Raw genomic sequence first — 20,077 nt, 5'->3', positions numbered from 1 at the left:
GGTCGCACACGCAGCGCCCGTCCTCGCAGCGCCCCCTCTGGCTGCAGCCCCGGGGGCAGGAGCGCAGGCTGCAGTCGTCGCCCGAGAAGCCCGCCCGGCACACGCACACGCCCTGCACGCAGCGCCCACGGCCGTTGCAGTCCCCGGGGCAGGAGGGCCAGCCACAGCTGGGGCCGCTGTAACCAGGGAAGCACACGCAGCGCCCGCGGACACAGCGACCCTGATCGTTGCAGTCATCTGGGCAGGCCCCGGAGGCTGAGGGTGGGGAGGATGGGGGCACCCCAGCGCCTGTGGGGTCTGAGCAGGTGGGCCCACCCCAGCCTGGCTCGCAGGAGCAGGCACAGCGGCTCAGGTCAAACACGCCATGGAGACTGCAGAGGCTACGAACATCCGTCTGGCCTGGAGTAAGAGGGAGGCAGGACTCAGTCTCTCTGGGGAGGGAGACCAAGCCCATAGGGTGCTCCCCTCTGTCCGCCCCTCCAGCAGGGCCAGGCTCATTTCATAGGGTCATCTTTGTTTCCAGGTACTCCTAGTCAATATATGTGGCCTGCCAAGGCCCTAGCATTTGCTTGGGGTCAGGGGAAGGAAGTGCTGACACCTAGTCTGGTGGCTTCTCTCTCTGAGTTGTGCCCTGGGCTGCACTCACCACCCCTAAAGGGGAAGAAAAGATGCCTTTTTCTAATTCAGACCAAGATCCTTTATGGACTAGTGATGCCCACCTAACCCTGACCCACTTCCCCACCTTCCTCTTTTTCTGTGCCCCCTCCCCTGATCATCTGTCTGCTCACCTGTGCCAGCCTGGGCAGCAACAGGACAACATCCCCCAGTGCACTGTTCCTTGAGGCCCTTCACCAGCTCCTCCAGGATCTCTAACCGGACCTTCAAGGCCTGCACCTCTGAAGCAGGAACAGGGGGCTCTGTGCCCGGGGGACAACCACAGCCAGCTGAAGGGGGCAGGTTGATGCGGTGGGTAAAAACTACCTGCTTCTCCCCTCCTTCCACAGTGTGCTCATAAAGCTGAGAAGAGGGACTTCCCCCTACTGGCTCCACTGTGCGGCCCCCCCGCTGGGGAGGGCGACGTGGGGCTGGGAGTGTCACATTGGACCGTGGAGAGAAAGGGCCTGCTCTGACTGTGCCCAGCAGTACCAAGAGGGCCAGTCTGGAGATTAGGAACCATTGGGCTGGCATCACTCAGGAGGCTGCAGGGAGAGAGGGCACATGTGAGCAGGTTCACAGAGAAGGAGACAAGATAGCTCCCCACCTCCCCCAATATACACACCCACAGTCGCATCACCCACAACTAATCTACCAACTCACATGCATGGGAAACTCCACATTCAGCCCAACCCTAAGGGATAGCCTCCTTGGGCCGATTTGGTCTCTACCTTGCTTTTTCTTTTCTTTTTTTTTTTTTTTTATGTTATGTTAATCACCATACATTACACCATTAGTTTTTGATGTAGTGTTCCATGATTCATTATTTGCGTATAACATCCAGTGCTCCATGCAGAATGTGCCCTCCTCAATACCCATCACCAGGATAACCCATCCCCCTCCCCCCCCCTAGAACCCTCAGTTTGTTTCTCAGAGTCCATCATCTCTCATGGTTCATCTCCCCCTCCAATTTCCCCCCCTTCATTCTTCCCCTCCTGCTATCTTTTCTTCATCTTCTTTTTATTTTTTAACATATAATGTATTATTTGCTTTCTGATGTCATTTGATTACCCAGCTCCCTGCCCCCCTCTTTTTCTTCTTTATTGGTCCACCCACACTGGTCTTTTGTTTGTTCTACAGATACTACAAGCTTACATTAATCTAAGGGCCTTTTAGCCGTACATTCTTTCTGTCTGGGATGCTCTTCAAGACTGGCTCCTTCTTGGTTCAAATCCTACCTCATGTGTCTTGCATCCCAAGACCTTCCCTGGTGCCCCGTCGGAATGGGCTTCCATTGCTCTCTAAGGCAGTATCCTGCCTATGTTCTTCATGGCATTTACTGCTGCCTGAATCACCTGTTCCTGTGGGTACTTGTCTGTTATCTGTCTCCCACTACTAATGTGGGAACCCCATGAGAACAGGGACCTTGTCTGTCCTGGCACTGCTGTATGCCTGTGTCTGACACATGGGGGCTCCCCAACACATTCTTGTTGAATGGATTAGCGGATGAGTGTACAAGGCCAATCCTTCCACAAGCACCTGGAACCCAGCTCCTACTATCTTCTTAGGTGAAGATTATCCTCTCTCTCCCTTTTATTCAATCCCTCACTCTCCGCAAAATCCTTCCTGTCAGCTTTTATAGGAGCTCAAGTATCCCCTGTCGTTTGAGAAAATCCTTCTTCCTCAGTACTTACATTACCAAATATCAAAACTGATAAAGGTGCAAGGATAGATAGAACAGAGTAGTGTCCAGATACATGACCACATACAAAGGCGGCACTGCAATTAAAAAGAGAATGGATGCTCTTTTTGAGAAATGAGGAAAGATCCAAATGGAAAAAAAATCTCTCTCTCCCTTATGTCCACATACAGAAATTAATTTGAAGTGAATCTAACGGACCTAATTATGAAAGGTAAAGCAGTATCTTTCAGAACAATATTGTACAAATGAAAAAGAGGAGAAAATTTTTACAACCTTAGAGTAAGCAAAGATTTCTTAAAACCTAACCACATAAAATTTAACCATAAAATATTTCACACAAAACTTAACCATAAAAAAAGCGATGGATACATTAGGACTCATTAAATTGATCACTTCTGGTCATCCAGAGACACCTTTTGGAGAATAAGAATAAAAGCCATACACTGGGATAAAATATATGAGAAATGCCAGGGGGTAGCGGGGGTGGGAGAGAGAGTGAGAGATATTGAGAGTGAGAGAGAGGATTAAAATCTAAAATAAGAAACCCCTGCAAAACAAAAACAACAAACAAAAACAAGACAGGCAACCCAGTGTTTTAAATTGACAAAAGTCTTAAACCAGTACTCTAGAAAAGAATATATCCAAAGGACCAATAAACAGATGGAAAACAAACATATATATAGGTGTGTAACAAAACTAGTAACCAGAGAAATGCAAATTAAAACCACAACAAGATGCCATTATATAGCCATCAGAATGGCTAAAATTAAAAGGGTTGTTGTTACTTGATATTGGCAAGAATGTGAAGCAACTAGAATTCTCATCGATTGCAAGCAGGAAGCACTAATTTATGTGCACCCGCTTTGGAAAACTGCTAGGCAGTATCTACAAAGACATATAGCCTATAACCCAGCAATTCCACTTCTTGGTAAATATCCAACAGAAATGACTCCATATATTCTCCAAAAGATATGTACGAGAATGTTCGTGAGATTTTTTTTTTCATATCAGCCAAATGAAACAAGTTCCATTAATAGAACAGATAAACAAATTGTGGCACAATCATACAATGAAACACAGCAATGAAAACACCCTCTTGCTGCATGTAACAACATAGACAATTTCACGCACATAATGCTAGCAAAAGAAACCAGATACAAAAAGAGAACTTTGTGAATGATGCTATTTACATGAGTTTCAAAAACAGGCAGAGTTACTCTTAACTATTAGAAGACAGGATTACTGGAAATATTTTGTACTTTGATCTGGGTGGTGGTTAAACAGATGTATACATATTCAAAGATTAATTGAGCTATACACTTTTGATTTGTGTATTTCATAATATGAAATTTTTATCTTAAAAAAACAACAACAGGGCGCCTGGTGGCTCAGTCAGTTAGGCATCCAACTCTTGACTTCGGTTCAGGTCATGATCTCAGGGTTCTGAGATCGAGCCCCGCCTCGGGTCTGCTGGAGATTCTCTCTCCCTCTGCCCCTTCCCCCTCCCTTGCGCACACATGCGCACGCGCTCCTGTGCACGCGTGCTCTCTTTCTAAACAACAACAATCACCACAACCAAACCTTCCCCAATCTCATACTCCCTCCAGCCAGCACATATTTCCCTCCTCTACTTCATGGCTTCAGTTGTCAAAAGATTTATCTGTATTTGCTGTTTCCATTCCCCATATCCCATCCCACGCATGCCTCAGTGCACTCCCATCCGGCTGCCCCACCTCCTTTCAACTTATCAAACAGTTCTCCCTAAGATCGCCCAAAGATCTCAGTGTCACAAAATGAGACACATTTGTCTTCATCTTACTTGACCTGTGTCAAAAATCACTGGACACTGTTGATCACATCTTCCATTTCATAACATTTTGTATCCGGCTGTTCGTACAGTAGCCAGGAGAGCTATGTGGCTCTTGAACACTTGAGATGTGCCTAGAGTAACGGAAGCACTAAATTGTACTCAGTATTTTTTAAAAGCACCCCAGGTGATTGTAATGTACAGCCAAAGTTGAGACCTACTTTTCTAGTCACTCACCTAGGTATTTTCACCCAGACATAGGATTTTAATTTCCAAACTATACCCCAGTTTATAAACTAGCCCGGTCATCTCCTCTTAACTCCAAGCAATGTATCCAACTGGCTACTTGGCGACTCTTCTTGGGCACCTCAAATTCAACATGTCTGAAACTGAACTCATGGTCACCCTTCCTGTACCCCATCCCTTCTCTTGTGTTCTCCACTGCAGCTCACGGCCCCACCATTCATCCAGAAACCTAGAAACCTAGAACAACCTAGAAACCTAACTGCCATCAACGCCACCATACTTTGTGATATTTGCCCTTACCTTCTCATAAACATCCTTTAATCTGCTTCCTTCTCTCTATCTCTTGCTCTCTCTTTGAGTTAGAGATCAAGCCATCACCTAGCTTTTGCTTGACAACTGCGTTTGCCTCCAAGCTGGTCCCTCTGCTTCCACTCTTGCCTCTTACAGTCTCACAAAGGCAACTAGGATGTCCCGTTCCCCCTAAAAACTCTCCAGTGTCTCCTTTCTAAATTCCCTTCAAACACTGACAAACAGCCCTGCATCATCTGGTCCCTGCTGACCTCTCCAACCTCATCACCCATAACACTTCCTTCCCTCTCCCCACCCCAGTCCCATGGACCTGCGTCCCTCACACCCTTCCCAGCCCTAGGCTTTTGTATACGGTGCTCCCTCTCTGTGAAACACTCTTCCCTTTCCTCGTGGCCTCCTCATCCCTTATATCTCAGCCCCATATTGCTTCCTCAGGGAAACCTTCCTGCCCAGGTCCCCCTAACATGTGATATCAAAGAGCCATGTAACAGGACTGATTAAAAAAAAAAAGAGCCATGTAATTCCCACTTGTAGCACGTATAACAATTTATAATTGTACACTTATTGGTGGGATTATTCTAACGCTTTCCTGCCCACACTCAGTCGTACCCACTAGACGGTAAGGTCCATGAGGGCAGGCATGGCACTTGATTTTTTCTTGACTATTGTACCCTTGCATCTAGCACATATGAGGTGCTTGATAAATATTGACCATATGAGTGAATGAAAAGTTCAATTTAAGTTGAGAACTAGCATCAGGGCTGGAACCAAGGACAGGACCAAGGTCAGGGCTAGGACCACGGACAGTGTCTGGGACAGGAAGCTGGACAGAAACAGCAGCTCAGGCAGAAGCCGGGCTAGAGAGAAGGCCAGGTGTGGATGTCGGCAGGGCCAGACAGTACAAGCACTTTGGAAAACTGTTGAGCATAATCCCCAAAATCTACCAGAGCTATATGCTAACACTCTGATCCACCATAGCCCCAAACTGGGAAGTACCCAAATATCTCACATCAGTAGAATAGATTACAGTGTGGTTTATTCATACAGTGAAGTAAAATAAAGCAATGGGAACAAACCACAACTCTATGTAGTAACATGGATGGATCTCACCAATATGGGGTTGAGCAGAAGAAGCCAGACACAAAAGAGAACGTGCTGTAAAATTCTATGTATATGGGGGCACCTGGGTGGCTCAGCTGGTTAAGCATCTGCCTTCGGCTCAGGTCGCCCGCTTCGGGTTCCCTGCTCAGTGGAGAGCCTGCTTCTCCCTCTCCCCCTCCCCCACCCATGTTTGCTCTCTCTCTCTCCCTCTCTGAAATAAATAAGTGAAATCTTTTAAAAAATTCTATGTATATGAAGTCTGAGGAGAGACAACGTTAATTGGTAGTGTCATAAGTCAGCAGTGTGGTGCTCCTGGAGGATTAGTGATGGGGGCGAGGGGGGGGACGAGGCAGGGAAGTTCTGAGGTGTTAAGAAGATCCTGTTTCTTAATCTGGGCGCTGGCGCCCAGCTGTGTTTGTTGAGGCAAGGATTGGGGAGCACAGGGAGACCAGCGTTAGAGAGGTGTTCAGGGTGAGCCAGGATAGAGGGCTGTCGTGAGCAATGGAATGTGGAGGGTTCAGTTGGGGTGAAGGGCTAAGGAGGGGTGTGGGCGGGTGCCCGGCCCTTCGGGACCAGAGAGGCTGGAGAGAGGAGGGCAGGGCGAGTGTGGAAACACTGGTGAGGAGGGAAGGGACGGTGCCTAACACACACACACACACACACACACACACACACCCCGCACCCCCCCACACACACCCACCGCACACACACCTACACACACCCCCCGACACACATTTCCTGGCTTGCTGTTCTGAAACTTCTCCTCCGAGTCTGGGAAAAAGGAGTGTCAGGGCTACCAGCCATCACACCCTGCCACCAGTCCAGAAGAGACAGAAGGAAAGCTGGACGACAGGGAAAGAGCATTTCTGCACTAAGAGGCCCAAGAAGCCCAGGCAGAGGCCTGGCAGGCAGACAGCGGCCCTTCCCTGGGCGTCTCAGCCTGTCCGCTTGGAGTGTAGATTTGGGTACAAGGTGGGCTCTAACCTACCCTCAGATCCTGTCACTCTGTCTAAGGCCATGCAAACCAAGGGGTGCATGCACACACAAATACATGGACATATACAAATATACCCAAGTATGCACTCATCCACAAACACAAACACGAACACACTTGTACTCAGATACACATATCCATCCAAATCAGCCTGCGTCGGGGCGCCTGGGTGGCTCAGTCGTTAAGCGTCTGCCTTCGGCTCAGGTCATGATCCCAGGGTCCCGGGATGGAGCCCTGCATCGAGCTCCCTGCTCGGCGGGAAGCCTGCTTCTCCCTCTCCCACTCCCCCTGCTTGTGTTCCCTCTCTCGCTGTGTCTCTCTCTGTCAAATAAATGAATAAAATCTTTAAAAAAACAAACAAAAAACAAATCAGCCTGCGTCTTTGCAGGCACGCACACACACGCACAATCTCCTCTTCACATTTCCTAGACACTTGTTCATTGGGTGATGCCTAAGAAAGTGGATTTCTCATCGGCTCAGAAGGCAGCTATGTGAGTCAGAGAACGTAGTTGGAGTGAGAAGAACCAAACAGGAGGCTCTTCTCCCGGGAGAAGAAGAAGATACTTGGTGCCCCACACCCCTGGGGGTCTTTGCGAGTTGTCCAGTACCCATCCCCGCCATTGGATCTTGCATCATTCCCCAGGTTGGGGGAGAGGGGGAGAGAGTCTCTGCAGCAGGAAGGAGAGAAGCTGGAAAGTAGTGAAGCAGGTCTCAGAGGAGAGGAGTAGCCTCCACAGTTCATGACCCAGAGCCTCCTTCCCCATCCCCTCTCCTGCCCTGTCATGGCCACTTCTCCAGCTCCCACCTCCAACTCTTGGAAGATTTCCCCTCTTCTCTCAGCACTAGGAAAGGAAAGAACTTGGGTGTCTCTTATGTTTCTCCCTCATCATCCCCCCTACTGCTGTCTGGGGCTCCTTTCTGCAGTGGGGAGGGGGGATGTGGCCTCACCCTCTTGGCACCCTCCCCACGGTTGGAGGGCTGGCAGAGGTGGGGGCATCATCCCAAGCTGTGACTCAGCTTGCCTGGTATTCATGGTGTGGCCAACTTTGACACTTCGCTCATCAGGGACTGCTGGTCCCAAGAGGTGTGGAGAAGGGCTGGCTTCCATGAGGGATGTTCCAGAGATGGGGGATCTGCCCCCCCTGCCTCCCTCTGCCCTTCATGCCACATGAGGGGTGAAAGTAGAAGGATTCCAGGACCATGAGAGGAAGAAGGGAGATGAGGGGGTTCCAAATATTGGGTTGGAACCAGGAGGTAAGGAGGTGCCAGGGAAGGGAGATTTGGGGTATCCAGATGCCCCTCATTCTGGGGAGCTAGTGGGCCAGAGGAATGGAAAAAGTAAGAGAAAGGATTTCCTGGGCCCCCAGTGGAAAAGAGTAAGGGGGCAATGAGAGACAGGAAGGCAGGTTCTGGTCCAGCACTGAGTGAGCAGGACTCAAGGGGAAGGGAGTTGGAGGAACTGAGGTGCCAGGTCCCCAAGGGAGTGGAGGCAGGGAGAGAGAGGGGAGGGGCGGGGAGGGAGCCAGGGATGTGGGAAGCAGGCGGGGACTGGAAGCGGGCTTGGACAGCCAGACAGCCGGCAGCTGCCGTGTTTCCGACTTGCTTCCCAGTAGTTCCTCTCAGTTCCATTTCCAGTTGTTTCCAAGCCATTAAATTCTTTCCAGGCAAGATAAGGGGCCCGCCCGCCCACCCCACCCAGGGCGAGTCACGTGTAGTGGGTGGGGGGAGGTTTAGACGGACAGAAGCAGGGAGAGCCTGGATGGGGACGGAAGGAAGACCGAGCCCCTGTGCCCCCGGAGGCATCTCTCCGTCAGCCCAACCCCGCTGAACCGTGAGTCATGGGTGGGGAGCTCTCAGCCAAGAACAAGTTTTAGGATCCTCTCGGCAGGCTCTGTGCCCTCCCCAGACCTGGGAATCCTGACTCTGCTCCATTTCAACCTTTCCCAAAGGCTTAAGACCCCCAGACCTCCCTCCCAGACCCGCAACCCACATGCTGAGAGACCCCCTCTGGCACCTTCCGGGAGCTCTAGCTCAGCTGCTCTAACCAGAGCACTTGGGGGTTCCACCAGCCCTTTCCTCCTGAGGTTCAGCTGGCCCCTAGCTGAGCCTCTAGCCCCTGGTTTCCCCCTCCCGATCACCATCACCGCTGAGTCCTACCTCACCAATAACCACCTCCACCCTGATGCCACCACCTGATCCTGTCCAAACCCTGGCACCCATACCCCCTACTCCACGTGGGCACGCCCCTGCCCACACACACACTGACCCAACCTCCAGACATGCCATCCACAGGGAGTCTAGTCCCCAGTGCAAGGTCCCACTCCCTCTGTCCTAACAGAAAGTCTCAGCTCTGTGAGGCTCTCCTGAGAGCTCTCCTGCCACACCTTTGCTGGGGGTGCAGGGATAGGGTAGAACCCACAAGGCTCCCAGCTCTTCCCTTGTTCTTCCCAGAGCTCTGTTCCTTACCTGGGCAACAGGCGACTGCAGTGCCTCTGCACCTGCTCTGTTCCTGACCTTGGGAGGGGAGTTCTTAAGACAGGGCAGGGCTACTGTACCTGGGCAGCCCCAAGCTGCCTGGAGGTCCCCTTGCTTGTTCCCTGCAGCAGGGGCTCACTGAACTGCGACCCAACCGTCGATCTCTCTCAGCAGCGACAGCAAGAAGGAGGGAGCCTGCAGTGAGCAGGGGGAGGAGAAGGGGAGGACCAGCATGAGGTCAGGGAGGGGAGCGGAGATAGGGCAGGTCCTCCCACCCCTCTAGTCCCTGCCAGGCCCTCCCAACGTCATCGCATGCCACCCCTCCTCCCCTCCCTGTCTGGGATCACCGAGTCCCACAATACCCTCGTATTGCCCCCTGCACCCCTGACCTTACCTCCCACACCCTTTCCCCGTCCCATCTGTACTCTGCCCACCCCAATATTTGCCCGACTTCACACCCCCAATCCTTATGCCATTTCTCCTTTCCCCTCACCTTTTCCCCAAACCTGTTGCTCCTGCTCTCTCATGGGGTTCTCCCCTCTACCAACACCCTTCCCCATGGCCAGTCCCTCTCCCTCCTCCTCCCCTGGCACCTCCTCTCCCACCACTTTGCTCCAGCTTGGATCTTGCCCCACCTGCCTATTGCCCAGCACCAGCTCTTTGTCTTCCTGCCAGTCTTTCCTGGAAGTGCAGAGCAGGGGGCAGGGGGAGGGGAAGGAAACCTCCATCCCATGCCCAAATCCCTCCCCAAGGACATGGGTCCTTCTCTGGAACTCCCTGTCCCCACCCATCCCTGCCTAGTCCCGTGGCTCTCACCTGAGCCTCATCTCACCTCCTCCTCCTACTTGCCCTGTCCCTGCACTGCCTCTCCCCGTCTGTTCCGCTCAGTCCACTGCCTGTTCTCAGCTTAGGATCACTGCCCCCTTTTCATTCTCCCACCTCAGCAAATTCCAGAGAAACGGCAGATGAGGCTTGGGTACTGGCTGGGCTTGGCTGAGCACCAGGATATATAAGACTTGGGGAGGAGGTTGGGGTTCAGGGGAGACAGGGAAGGGAAGCCAGAAAGTTGAGAAGGAGGTTTAGGAGAGAGGCTTAGGGATGGAGACAGAGCTAGAGGCGGGAGGAGAATATGGGGGTGGGGGTATGTATGGCAGGATGAAGTCAGAGGAAAGCTGAAAGGGGTGAATATCTGGGTGCTGCAGGGGAGCAGCAGGGGTAGGGAGAGTTGGGGGCTGGAGGAAGAAAGCCCTTTGACCTCAGGCAGAGACAGGAAGACCGATGCCAGAGGACAGGGCAGCAGACTCACCCCCTTGTAAGGCTGCTGGCTGTTTCTCTGGCCCCATCTCCCCTTGTGCTCACTGCCCTGACCAGGTGCTGAAGACACTTTTGTCACAGAAGGGAAATACCCAGGTTGAGGCATCCCCACCCCAGGTTTCACGAGGTGAGTTCTTCCTGCCCTGGAACAAACCTCACTGTCAGGGAAGAGCTCAGCCCCGACATAGCTGATGGGTGAAAGGGACCTGAAGGAACCTGTATGTGTCTGAGTCTGCCACGGGGGTTGGAGCACAGGTGTCTGCACCCCAGACTGGATCCGCCTGGTTGCAGGGCTGTGTTGTTCCTGGGTCAGCATGTGGCGGCCACATGCCCAGTTAGCAAGCTGTGGCTGAGGGCAAAGGCTTGCACGGACTCTCGGACTCTTGCGTGGGTGTCCCCGTGTGTGTCCGTGTGTTTGGGTGTGTGTGTCTGTGTGTCTGGGTGTGTGTAGCTGTTTTTTTTCCTGGCTTTGATGGGGAGGATGAAGTCAGCATCTTGGACGGAACTGGGCTCAGCTTCCTTCCTCTGCCTTGGCCCAAAGCCTCCAGAGCCTGGAGTAGGTAACAACTTCCCTCTGATCCTGGGGGGTGGGGGTGGGGCAGGGAGGGGAAAGCACATGAAAGGGTGAGGGAGGGTCTGAAACAGCGTGACTTTGGGAGAGCAGACTGCGCAGAGGATGGATTTTCTCTTACATCCCTGGATTTCAGTAATTCTGTCCCATGGTCATATCCATTGTTTGCCCTATGCCTTAATCTTGGTTTTGTTATTTACTAAATACGGCCACCGTAAGTATAGCTGGTCTGCAGAGTGGCCAGGAGACCCTGGAGATGTGAGAGCTCTAAGGATGGCCATGGGGTGTTTTGGAAGTCCACGGCTAGGGACAGAAGGGATACCAGAGTCTCAGAAGAGAGTGGGGTTGCAAACACTTACATGGTTACATGGCATTTGAGGAAGCCACTGGAAGCTTAACAGACATAATTCCAGGTTCTGAGGTCATCATTGTCTAAAATTTGATTCAGCCCCTGGATTTACGCTCTTGGAGGAACTCCTGTCTCACATATGTTTGCATCTCATCAGGAAAGCACCAGACCTCGCATAGCACAGATGCCTAATAAATGCTTGTCACTATCGAACTGTGAGAGGGCTGGGTGGGAAGGATGGGGAAACGGAGTCTGGTAGGAGCCCCAGGCATGGAGGCAGGGAGGCCTAGTGGGCAGAGCTGGTGGCCTTCACCGAGGTGTTTCAGGTGACGGGTAGAGAGGTCGGGGTTGCTGACAGCTGTCCACGTCTCTGGATGGTCTCAGAATCCTCAGTCCAGCAGGTGTCTTCGGCTCTGGGCTTCCATCCTTGAATGAACCTCCTTATTCCTGTCCTGACCTCAGGAGGATACGGGATAAAAGGTATAGACAGGAAGGAAAGGGAAAGACAAGGGGAAGGGAAGGAACACAAAGAAGAATGAGGGCAATTAAGGGCAAGGACCTGAAGGTAAAAGAAGAGAGGGAACGAGGAGAGGCCAGGGGCTGTGATCCAAGGGAGCAGTCCCAGAGAAGGGAAGAGAGAGAACAGTTGTACTGGGCTTCCGTTGACAAAACACTTTCCAACACAGTGCAGGCATCTGATTAATCCCACTTTGTGGCGGAGGGAATGGAGGACCACAAACGTCAGGTGACCCGTCCAAGGGACTTTGCTAGTGGTGGTGAAGGTGGGCCTCAAGCAGGCTTTCTGATTCTCTCCTCCCCCAGAAACAGCCTTGGAAAGATGGAAGACTTAGGGCACAAACAAATGAAGGGGCTTCTGGAAGAACTTGTTTGAGAAGGAAGGGTGGCAGATCTGGCTTTTTGAAGCTTTTTCCTGCATCCAATTATGCAGATTCAGTAAAAAGAAATCACCAAGTCTAAGCTGGGGGACCCAACATTCCACTACTGAGGAGATGGTGGGGAAGGGCAGCTCAGAGAGAAGACACAGCCTGAGATGAGAGATGGGAGAGAACCAAGAGGCTAGGACTGGAAAGGGGGCAACAGAGCCACAGAAGGAAGGGTTTGGACCCTTAAAACTTCCTTTGCCTGGAGACACGGGTGTGGGGAGAAGGGAGGAGGGAGGACATTTCTATCTCGTGACAAAAGAAAGTCACACAATTGTTTTGTTCTCTGCTCTGGGGCGGGGGTGGGCGCCTATATTTACCAGAGGGACTGAGGTCGCTGTGGCAACCACACATCTGGGCCCCGGAATCCAGATGTGCTGTATCCAGAAGCCATAGCAGAACGATGAGGCAAACATTAGGCTCTTGAGTCCTGGCCCCCACAGCTGGGAACAGGACAGGGGATTGGAGTGGGGAAGGGGGAGGGAGGGGGAGAGGGCCGAAGCCAGGGAGAAGAGAGGAAGTTGTGGACCAGGAATGTGGACAAAGGAGTGCAAAGGGAACTGGGGAGGGGGTGGTGTGGGGAGGGAGGAGTTGAGCACAGGGTCAGCCGCAGGAGGTGACAAGAACAAGAAAAGAGAAATGGAAAAGAAAGTGAAGTTGGGGGGGGGGAGGGCAAAATACAAAAGGAGCGAGGACCAGCAAGAGCAACGTAGACTAGAGTCCAAAAGAGAAGGAGATGACTCCTGGCCGGGCCGAGGGCGAAGAGAGGTGGGAGAGGAATCTAGAGCCAAGAGGGAGAGGCGATGCGTCAGGGATAATAAGAGGAACAAAAGGTGGGATTCTGAGGAAGGAAAGCAGCTCAACAGAAAGACAAAGTGGGCCTGGGACAGGAGGGGCCAACAGGCGGTGCAGGAGTGACCGCAGCCGCCCGCTGAGCGGGCCTGGTGGCCTGGGATCGGGCTGTGGCCTCGGATCCAGCGTGGGCCTGGAGCTCGGCAGCCAGAGACTGACCTGCCTTCACCCTCCCACCTCGCACCCCCTGGCTCCAGGCCCCTCCTATGCCTTCCCCCCCTCCACGAACTCAGCCAACAGTCAACTGCCAGTCCACACCAGAGTGGCAGCTGTCCCCTGCCACTCAGCCAGGGGTGCGGCAGGCCCCACCCCAGGGCCCCCGGCCAGAGACGCCGGCATTCAGGCCCTGCGCTGCCCTGCGCTGCCCTGCGCTGCGATCAGGACAGGAGCACGACGGAGTGGTGATGAAGCCAGCTTGGGTAAGAGCAGAATAGAGGAGAAGTGGAGACGGGTGTAAGGGACAAGGGACAGGTGTGCCTTTCATGGACCAGGCAGTGTGGACATCTTTCACCTTCACCCCAACCCTGAGAAGTAGGTGGGAGTATTCCATGCTACTGATGAGGAATCTAAGGCTCAGAGTGTTTAAGTTACACATCAAGGACATCCACTAACGAACGAAAGGTGAAGCAGGGAATCCAACTCAGGTGATCTGCCTCCCAAATCCTTGTCCTTGTGCTCACTGCCTGGATGAAGCTCAGGGATGGGGACGGGAAGGCCCAGAAGCCAGGGCTGTGCTCCGGAGGGAGGAGAGGCCTAGTTCCTGGGAGCCCTAGTTCCAGGTTGTCATAGTTACTCAGTCTGTTTTCACCCCAAACACAGTAATGGGGAGCGGGGGAGCCTGGCTGGACACGTGAGGTTCTCCCCTCCTCCTTCAGGCCTGGGCTTGTGGCCCGGGCGGCCCCTGTCCAGTCATCTGGGCATTGAGCCCAGGCCCAGCCCACACCCTCTAGCTGACCCAGGACATTCCTGCAGGGCCAGGCCTGAGACGCTGCTGGACAGGAGCCGCTCACGGGACCCCCCCCAGGTGGAGTGAGATTTGGCCCCTCACCCTGTCCCCCTTTCTCCTACTTAGAAGCACAGCCTTTCCTGCAGGATTCGTTCTCATCCCTTTCTTTCAACTGGACTCTCAAGTCTCTGTCCTCCAGTTTAGGGCCGAGAAGATGCTCCCCAACATCCGCCCTTCCCTCCAAACACCACCCCCTTCTCCACTGTGGCCCCTCCTTTCTGGCTTACAGCCCTCTGGCCTCAGCTCTGCTGTTTGTTCAAGCTGCTCGTCCTGGAAATCAAGGGAAGGGCGGGAGAACCTGCTAGAATGCAGGGGACCCAGGGAGGCTGCTCACCCCAAAGGGCGTGGGGCCGCCTGTCCTTCATGTTTACTCAGACACATTCCAGAGATCTGTGTCCTCGGGGCTGTCACGCCATGAGATATCCCACCCTCATCCCCTCGCTAGACACAGACACACCCCAGTGTTGTAGGGGTGGGGACAACGGGATGACATGAGGTCTGGGATCCCACCCCCACCCCCACCCCTGAGCCAGCTATGTCTTCGGTGTTTGGTTCTCCGATACACTGGTCCTCCAGAAGCCAATTTCCCCAAATTCTCCGTCATGAGCCAGGAAGGCAGCCACCATTCCTTCAACTCCCTCCAAGTTGTTTATTTAATAATAAAAGATAGTACATATCCATAAACCTGATCTCCCACCACCACCCCTCCTTTACTCCCAGTGACTAGCTCCAAAATGTAAAAATGTCCCTTGTCCCTCCTGGGGACTAAATTCCCACCTCCACCCCACCCCCCCAAATAGAGAAACAAAAGAACAAAGAGTGTGTAGGAGGCCACCCACCCCAAAACTTCATCTCACTCAGTACCCTCAAAGACAGAAGCAGGAATTAGGGGCTCAGAGAGATGAGAGGAGCCCTATATTCCAAAAAGGGGGCAAGAAGGGTGGTGAACCCGCTCATCTCCACATAAGTGCTTAACCCCACACCTCGTCTTTCCTTTACCAATTGCCCCAAGCCCAGGGATCAGAGAACTTTGAAAAACCCCACTTGGTCACCCCCACCTCCTGCCGCCCGCCCCCGCCCAGCTCTAAGTCAGGTGAGGTGCAGAGGTCAGGGGTGACTGAGGTAGAGGGGCCGGCGGGAGGCCTGGCGGGCCTGGCCGGCTGCAGAAGCTGGCAAGGGGCCACCTGTGGCATTGCCCGGGGCCGAGGACGGCTGTTTTCGGAGCGAGGGGGGTACCGTGGAGGTCTTGATGTGAATCACCCTGGTGTCCATGACCTCACACTCAATCTGCATCATCTCCTCATAGTCCCCCGGGGCTCCCCGGCCTGACAGGGTCTCTGTGAGAAGGAGGGAGTTAAGGAAGAGGAGAAGGGCCGGCAAACAGAGGAGAAAAGTAGAGGTGGATAGGGAGGGAGGGGCCACGGTGAGGAGGCAGATCCACATCAGGAGGTCAATGAGAGGGTCAGGCATGGAGTTGGTGCAGGGAGAGGAGAAGGGCAGGAAAAGAAAATGACATTGATGAGTCACAGAGAACACATATGATGGAGGTCACAGGGGAGAGGACATCAAGAGAAAACAGGAGGTGAGAATCTGGCAGTTCCCAGCCTATCCCCTCTGCCCACACCTACTCGAGCACCCTCACCAAGGGACGGCCTGCACCCTCGTCTTCCTCCCATGTCTCCCGAGCTCTGTTTTTCTCTCCACCCATTTCCTGCTTCTTCTCACCCAGGAGTCTAGCCTCTCTTCAGAATGGCCCACTCTCTCCATTTCCCCCTTAACTCCTCATGTTGGATCTATGAGCACCTCCCCCGTCCTCAGTTTCAGGACCCCTCCCCAGACCCAGCAGGGAGAGGATTACCATTGGGAGCCATGGCAGGCATCACCAGGGACATCTTGGGCCTAGAGGTCTTGTTGTGGCTGATGGCGGGGAGCAGCAAGTGGTCCTGGGAAACAAAGGGGCCAGGCTGGGAGGCTGGAGGAAGAGACGTGGACAGGCTCCCCACCCCAACTCTAGAGCCTTAGCCTGAAGACAGACTGCTAGGGACCCCAGGGTGACAGGGATGGGGCAGAGAGGAACTCACCCTTCGGAAGGACACAACATAAAACGTGTCTTCTCGTCGGTCAATTGCATCCAGGAACTCCGGCTGCGAACGGTCCGGGTGGCGATACAGCTGCAGCTGCCCCACAGAATCCCTAACCGGGTCGGGAAAGAGGATTTGGGAGGAACTAAGCCCAGTGCCCAGGTCCCCCTGGGGAAGGTGGGAGAGGATGAGAGAAAAAGACAGGAGACCCCCGGGGATGAGGAAGGCACAGTGCCACTGGTGGCAATGACGATGGGCGCAGGACAGATTCTGGGAGTTTAGCTCTTTGGAGTGCAACCTCCCTTAGTTACAGACAAGCACCCCCATAGACTCACCTCTCTGGGGGCCCGGGGGGTTGGGTGGGGACTGCCTTAACTGGAGGCGACTTCTTCCGTAGCTGAGACTTCTGGAAGGAGAAGTATCTAAGGATGTGAAGAGGGTGAAGGCAAAAGGGAGAGAGAGCGGCCCCTGGAAGCTGATGTCACCACACACCCACCCCTCCACTTACCCCAAATGATCCCTCAAACCTCCACAACGAGGTGCTAACTCAAAATCCCTAGGCCATTCAGTCTTCCAGCGGGCCTTGCTTGAGCCAGCCCCAGCCCTTCCTACCTGTCTCTCTGGGGCTCTGTGGGGGATCTTCCGCCGGCCTCTCTGGTGACGCTGGACCCAGCCGCTCAGCTCATCAGCAAGCCTAGGGAAGCAGAGGTGGGGCAAGGCTCCCACTTGCCCTGCCTGCACACAGCAGGGAGAAGACAGGGCTGGGAGGGCTGGGAGGGCTGGTGCTTCAGCACACGCAGCTGGACCGGCCGCCCATGGAGCGGCCCCGACCCGGAGTCCCGCGCACCTCAGGGACTCGGTCCGGTTGAAGTGCCGGCAGTCAGAGGAGAGGAAGAGCTGGTCCAGGTCTCTCAGCAGTAGCTCCTTGGCACCCCCGGGGAAGGCTGTCAGGTTCCTGGAGTGAGGAAGGAAGGGGGCGATGATCGGAGGCTGCAGCCCTCCACCAGCAGAACGGGTAATGATGGCAAGAGAACTTTGGCTCCCCTCAAATAGAAAAGGTAACTTTTGGGGAGAAGCTCCACTCAGCACCGGTGAAAGGGAGGGCCCTCTCCTCACCTGAAACTTGGCCGGCCTGGAGCGCTGAGCTGGGGCTCCTCAGGGCCCAGGGGGGAACCCTGGAGGGGTTTAACTCCCTGAACTGGCTCTTGTGTTGAGAACTCCAGCAAGTGTCTCCGGGGCGGAGGTTCCTCTCCGCTCATCCGAGGAGAGACGGGAGCCGGAGGAGGCTCACTGATGCTGGTGATAAGCAAGGACAGGGGGTGAGGAATTCCGGCTTTATCAGGGGGCCGCTTAAGATCCTGGGCTCTGCAGACAGCCCGTCTGGGTTCCAGTCTATTCTACAAGAGTGGATCTCCTCACGTGTGAGACAGGAATGAGAACCATCCCTACCTCATAGAGCCAGGAAGTCTGAGGAACTCGGCAAGCACTTAAAAGTGACTACTTTTGCCAATGTTATTAGCACCATCTGCTCCAGGTGAGGACACACCATTTGACAGAAATGACGGAATGAGAAGGGACTGGCCGGACGCACCGGCGGTGTCAAGGACGCCAGCCCTTGTGTGGGCGAGTGCGGTGAAAGGCCCTGTGCCAAGGCGGGCTCCACCCCGAAGCTCTGGGGGGCAAGGAAGGTCTCACCTGACAGGTCCAAAGTTGAAGGCAATGAAGAGAAGGAAGACCATGATGCAGACCACCTTCCTGTTTCCAGACCCTAACTTGAGCTCACTGTTCTAAGGTGCGGAGAAAGGGCCGAGAGAGAGGGTAAGTTGGCCCAGAGGAGCCGGTCTTCCCACGGGCCTCCCAAGGGCCTCCCAAGGACAGAGCAGCGTACCTCAGCCAGCAGGGCCTCCAGCCGCCGCCGGAGGGCAGCGTTTTCCCGGCGGAGCTGCTGGTTGTCGGCCAGCACGGCCTGCAGCCGGGCCTCCAGGCCCTGCAGATACTCTTTCTTCTTCCTCCGTGACTGGCAGGCCGACTCCCGGTTCTTGATCATTCGCTGCTGCCGCTTCAGCAGCTTTGCCTAGGGTACCCGGAGGGCCAAAGGAGGAATGACAGATGGGCGGGAGAGGGGAACTATGCTTCCTGACTTCAGGGGCTGATCACCCCACTGCTCCTGCTGGCCACTCTCCTGCCTTCCTGTCTTCCACCTACACAGCCAGAGAGGGGTTGCTCCTCTCTGCCAAAACAGTTCGAGGAAGGAGCCCTTCTCTCAACCGCTCCATGCTCGTGGTCCACAGAGCTGAGAGAAGTCAGACTGCAGGAAGAACTTCCTCCACCCTGGTTCCTGGTGGAAACTCAGTTCCTTTCCTTAGATGGGGGGGGGGGGGGGGGATTTTTTCTCTCATTTCTTTTTAAGGGCCCACAGCTTCACCTTGCTATAATTAAAGAACACTTTACTTGGTTTTCCCTAGGAAACAGCCTCCCTCTTCCAACTACTGCCACAACCATAACACAGTATGACTTCCCTGCTTTAGATTTACGGACACCATTCCCGTTTCTCCATCTACAGTGAGCAAAACTAAGGATCTTAAAACTACACAGAGTTGATGTTGATCCTCGTCTATGAACCGGGATCCACTTGACCTTCAGGATCATCTGATGGGTTTGCTTCCTCACTTTTTGTTCCCTCCTCATTGAACAATTCTCTCCCACGACAGACTTGCCTCCTCCCTTCCCATGAACTAGCCTTACCCCTCTCCTCCCCACTACTTACATCCACTTCAGGTGGGCAGGAGTTCCCAGGCATAGGAGCTGGAACAATGCTCTTCCTTTCAGGCCTTGGAGCCGGGGCAGCTTGTCCCTCAGGCTGGACCCGAATAGCACCTTGGATGAGGACAACTGGGGAGACTGGGGCAAGTGAACAGGAGGAGGTGAGAGCTGTAAGTCACGTGGAGTTACTGTGTCCACGCCCGCACCTGAGTACCCAAGCGCTGGGAGCCTCAGTGGCTGTGAGCTCCCCGAGAAAGTCAATTCAGATCCGCTCCTTCTCGCCGCCTTTAGTACCTGGGGGTGGCTGGACAAGGGGCTGCAAAAGGATGGTGGTGCTGGGAGGCACAGCTCTGGGTGGCATCGGGACGGTGGTTATCACCACAGGTTTGGGCTGCAGGGGTGGCTTCCGGGTGGGTAGGGCTTTGCCTGAAGGAAGGGGAGGGAAGGAACGAAGGTCAGGACTAGAGGCCTCTTGCCAGGGATCCCAAGGTGTCAGGAGGCCCCATTACCTAAGGAGCCATCGGAGGATGGGCCCATGCTGATCTGGACACCTCCAAGTGGGGGGCCTAGGACATCCCGCAGGAGACACCCCTGAGGGGACGGTGACTCTGTCTTCACTTCCAGTACCTCCTCTCCTATAAAAGCCTGTGTTGGGTATTCCAGAAGATATGTGAGTCAGGAAGAGTGTCAAGGAGAAGGAGCTGAAAAAGAGAATGCTTTCATACTTCCGAGAGTCAGAAGGAACTCACTGGAGGGTCTGGAAGGAGAAAGAAAAGTTGATGCTCACCTGGTTGGGGGACTCTGCTGAGAGCAGGGAAGCCTCCGAGTTGATGGAGGAGGATGGAGAGACAGGTTCTACCTTGGTCTGGACATCTGTGGGGGGTCAGGATGAGACAAAATACTGGAGGAGAA

At 54.0% G+C, this 20,077-nt stretch overlaps 2 protein-coding genes across 3 annotated transcripts in view; both read right to left on the bottom strand.

Annotated features, from left to right (window-relative positions):
* Window positions 1–9,719, bottom strand: part of TNXB (tenascin XB) — a 41,704-nt gene extending 31,985 nt beyond the window's left edge. Inside the window, 3 exon segments of the mRNA XM_073884836.1 lie at window positions 1–399; window positions 789–1,199; window positions 9,280–9,719. The exon segment at window positions 1–399 is cut by the window's left edge and continues 1,311 nt beyond it. Coding sequence (XP_073740937.1) covers window positions 1–399; window positions 789–1,188 — 799 coding nt within the window. The 5' untranslated portion in view covers window positions 1,189–1,199; window positions 9,280–9,719.
* A 5,227-nt stretch (window positions 9,720–14,946) lies between these two features.
* The window catches only part of ATF6B (activating transcription factor 6 beta), a 9,514-nt gene continuing 4,383 nt past the window's right edge, over window positions 14,947–20,077 (bottom strand). For both annotated transcript variants that reach the window (XM_025862460.1, XM_025862461.2), the window contains exons 6-18: window positions 19,953–20,038; window positions 19,675–19,810; window positions 19,460–19,591; window positions 19,170–19,303; window positions 18,291–18,476; window positions 18,098–18,189; window positions 17,519–17,698; window positions 17,250–17,357; window positions 17,015–17,096; window positions 16,738–16,808; window positions 16,403–16,514; window positions 16,180–16,264; window positions 14,947–15,658 (exon numbers count right to left, since the gene is read on the bottom strand). In XM_025862460.1, coding sequence (XP_025718245.1) covers window positions 15,429–15,658; window positions 16,180–16,264; window positions 16,403–16,514; window positions 16,738–16,808; window positions 17,015–17,096; window positions 17,250–17,357; window positions 17,519–17,698; window positions 18,098–18,189; window positions 18,291–18,476; window positions 19,170–19,303; window positions 19,460–19,591; window positions 19,675–19,810; window positions 19,953–20,038 — 1,634 coding nt within the window. In that variant the 3' untranslated portion in view covers window positions 14,947–15,428. The remainder of the gene's footprint in view (window positions 15,659–16,179; window positions 16,265–16,402; window positions 16,515–16,737; window positions 16,809–17,014; window positions 17,097–17,249; window positions 17,358–17,518; window positions 17,699–18,097; window positions 18,190–18,290; window positions 18,477–19,169; window positions 19,304–19,459; window positions 19,592–19,674; window positions 19,811–19,952; window positions 20,039–20,077) is intronic.

Source organism: Callorhinus ursinus, unplaced genomic scaffold (assembly GCF_003265705.2).
Source record: "Callorhinus ursinus isolate GAN/ISIS: 27379988/994484 unplaced genomic scaffold, GSC_fseal_2.0 scaffold59, whole genome shotgun sequence".
Classification (NCBI taxonomy): Eukaryota; Metazoa; Chordata; class Mammalia; order Carnivora; family Otariidae; genus Callorhinus; species Callorhinus ursinus.
This window is presented reverse-complemented; position numbering and strand designations above follow the sequence as displayed.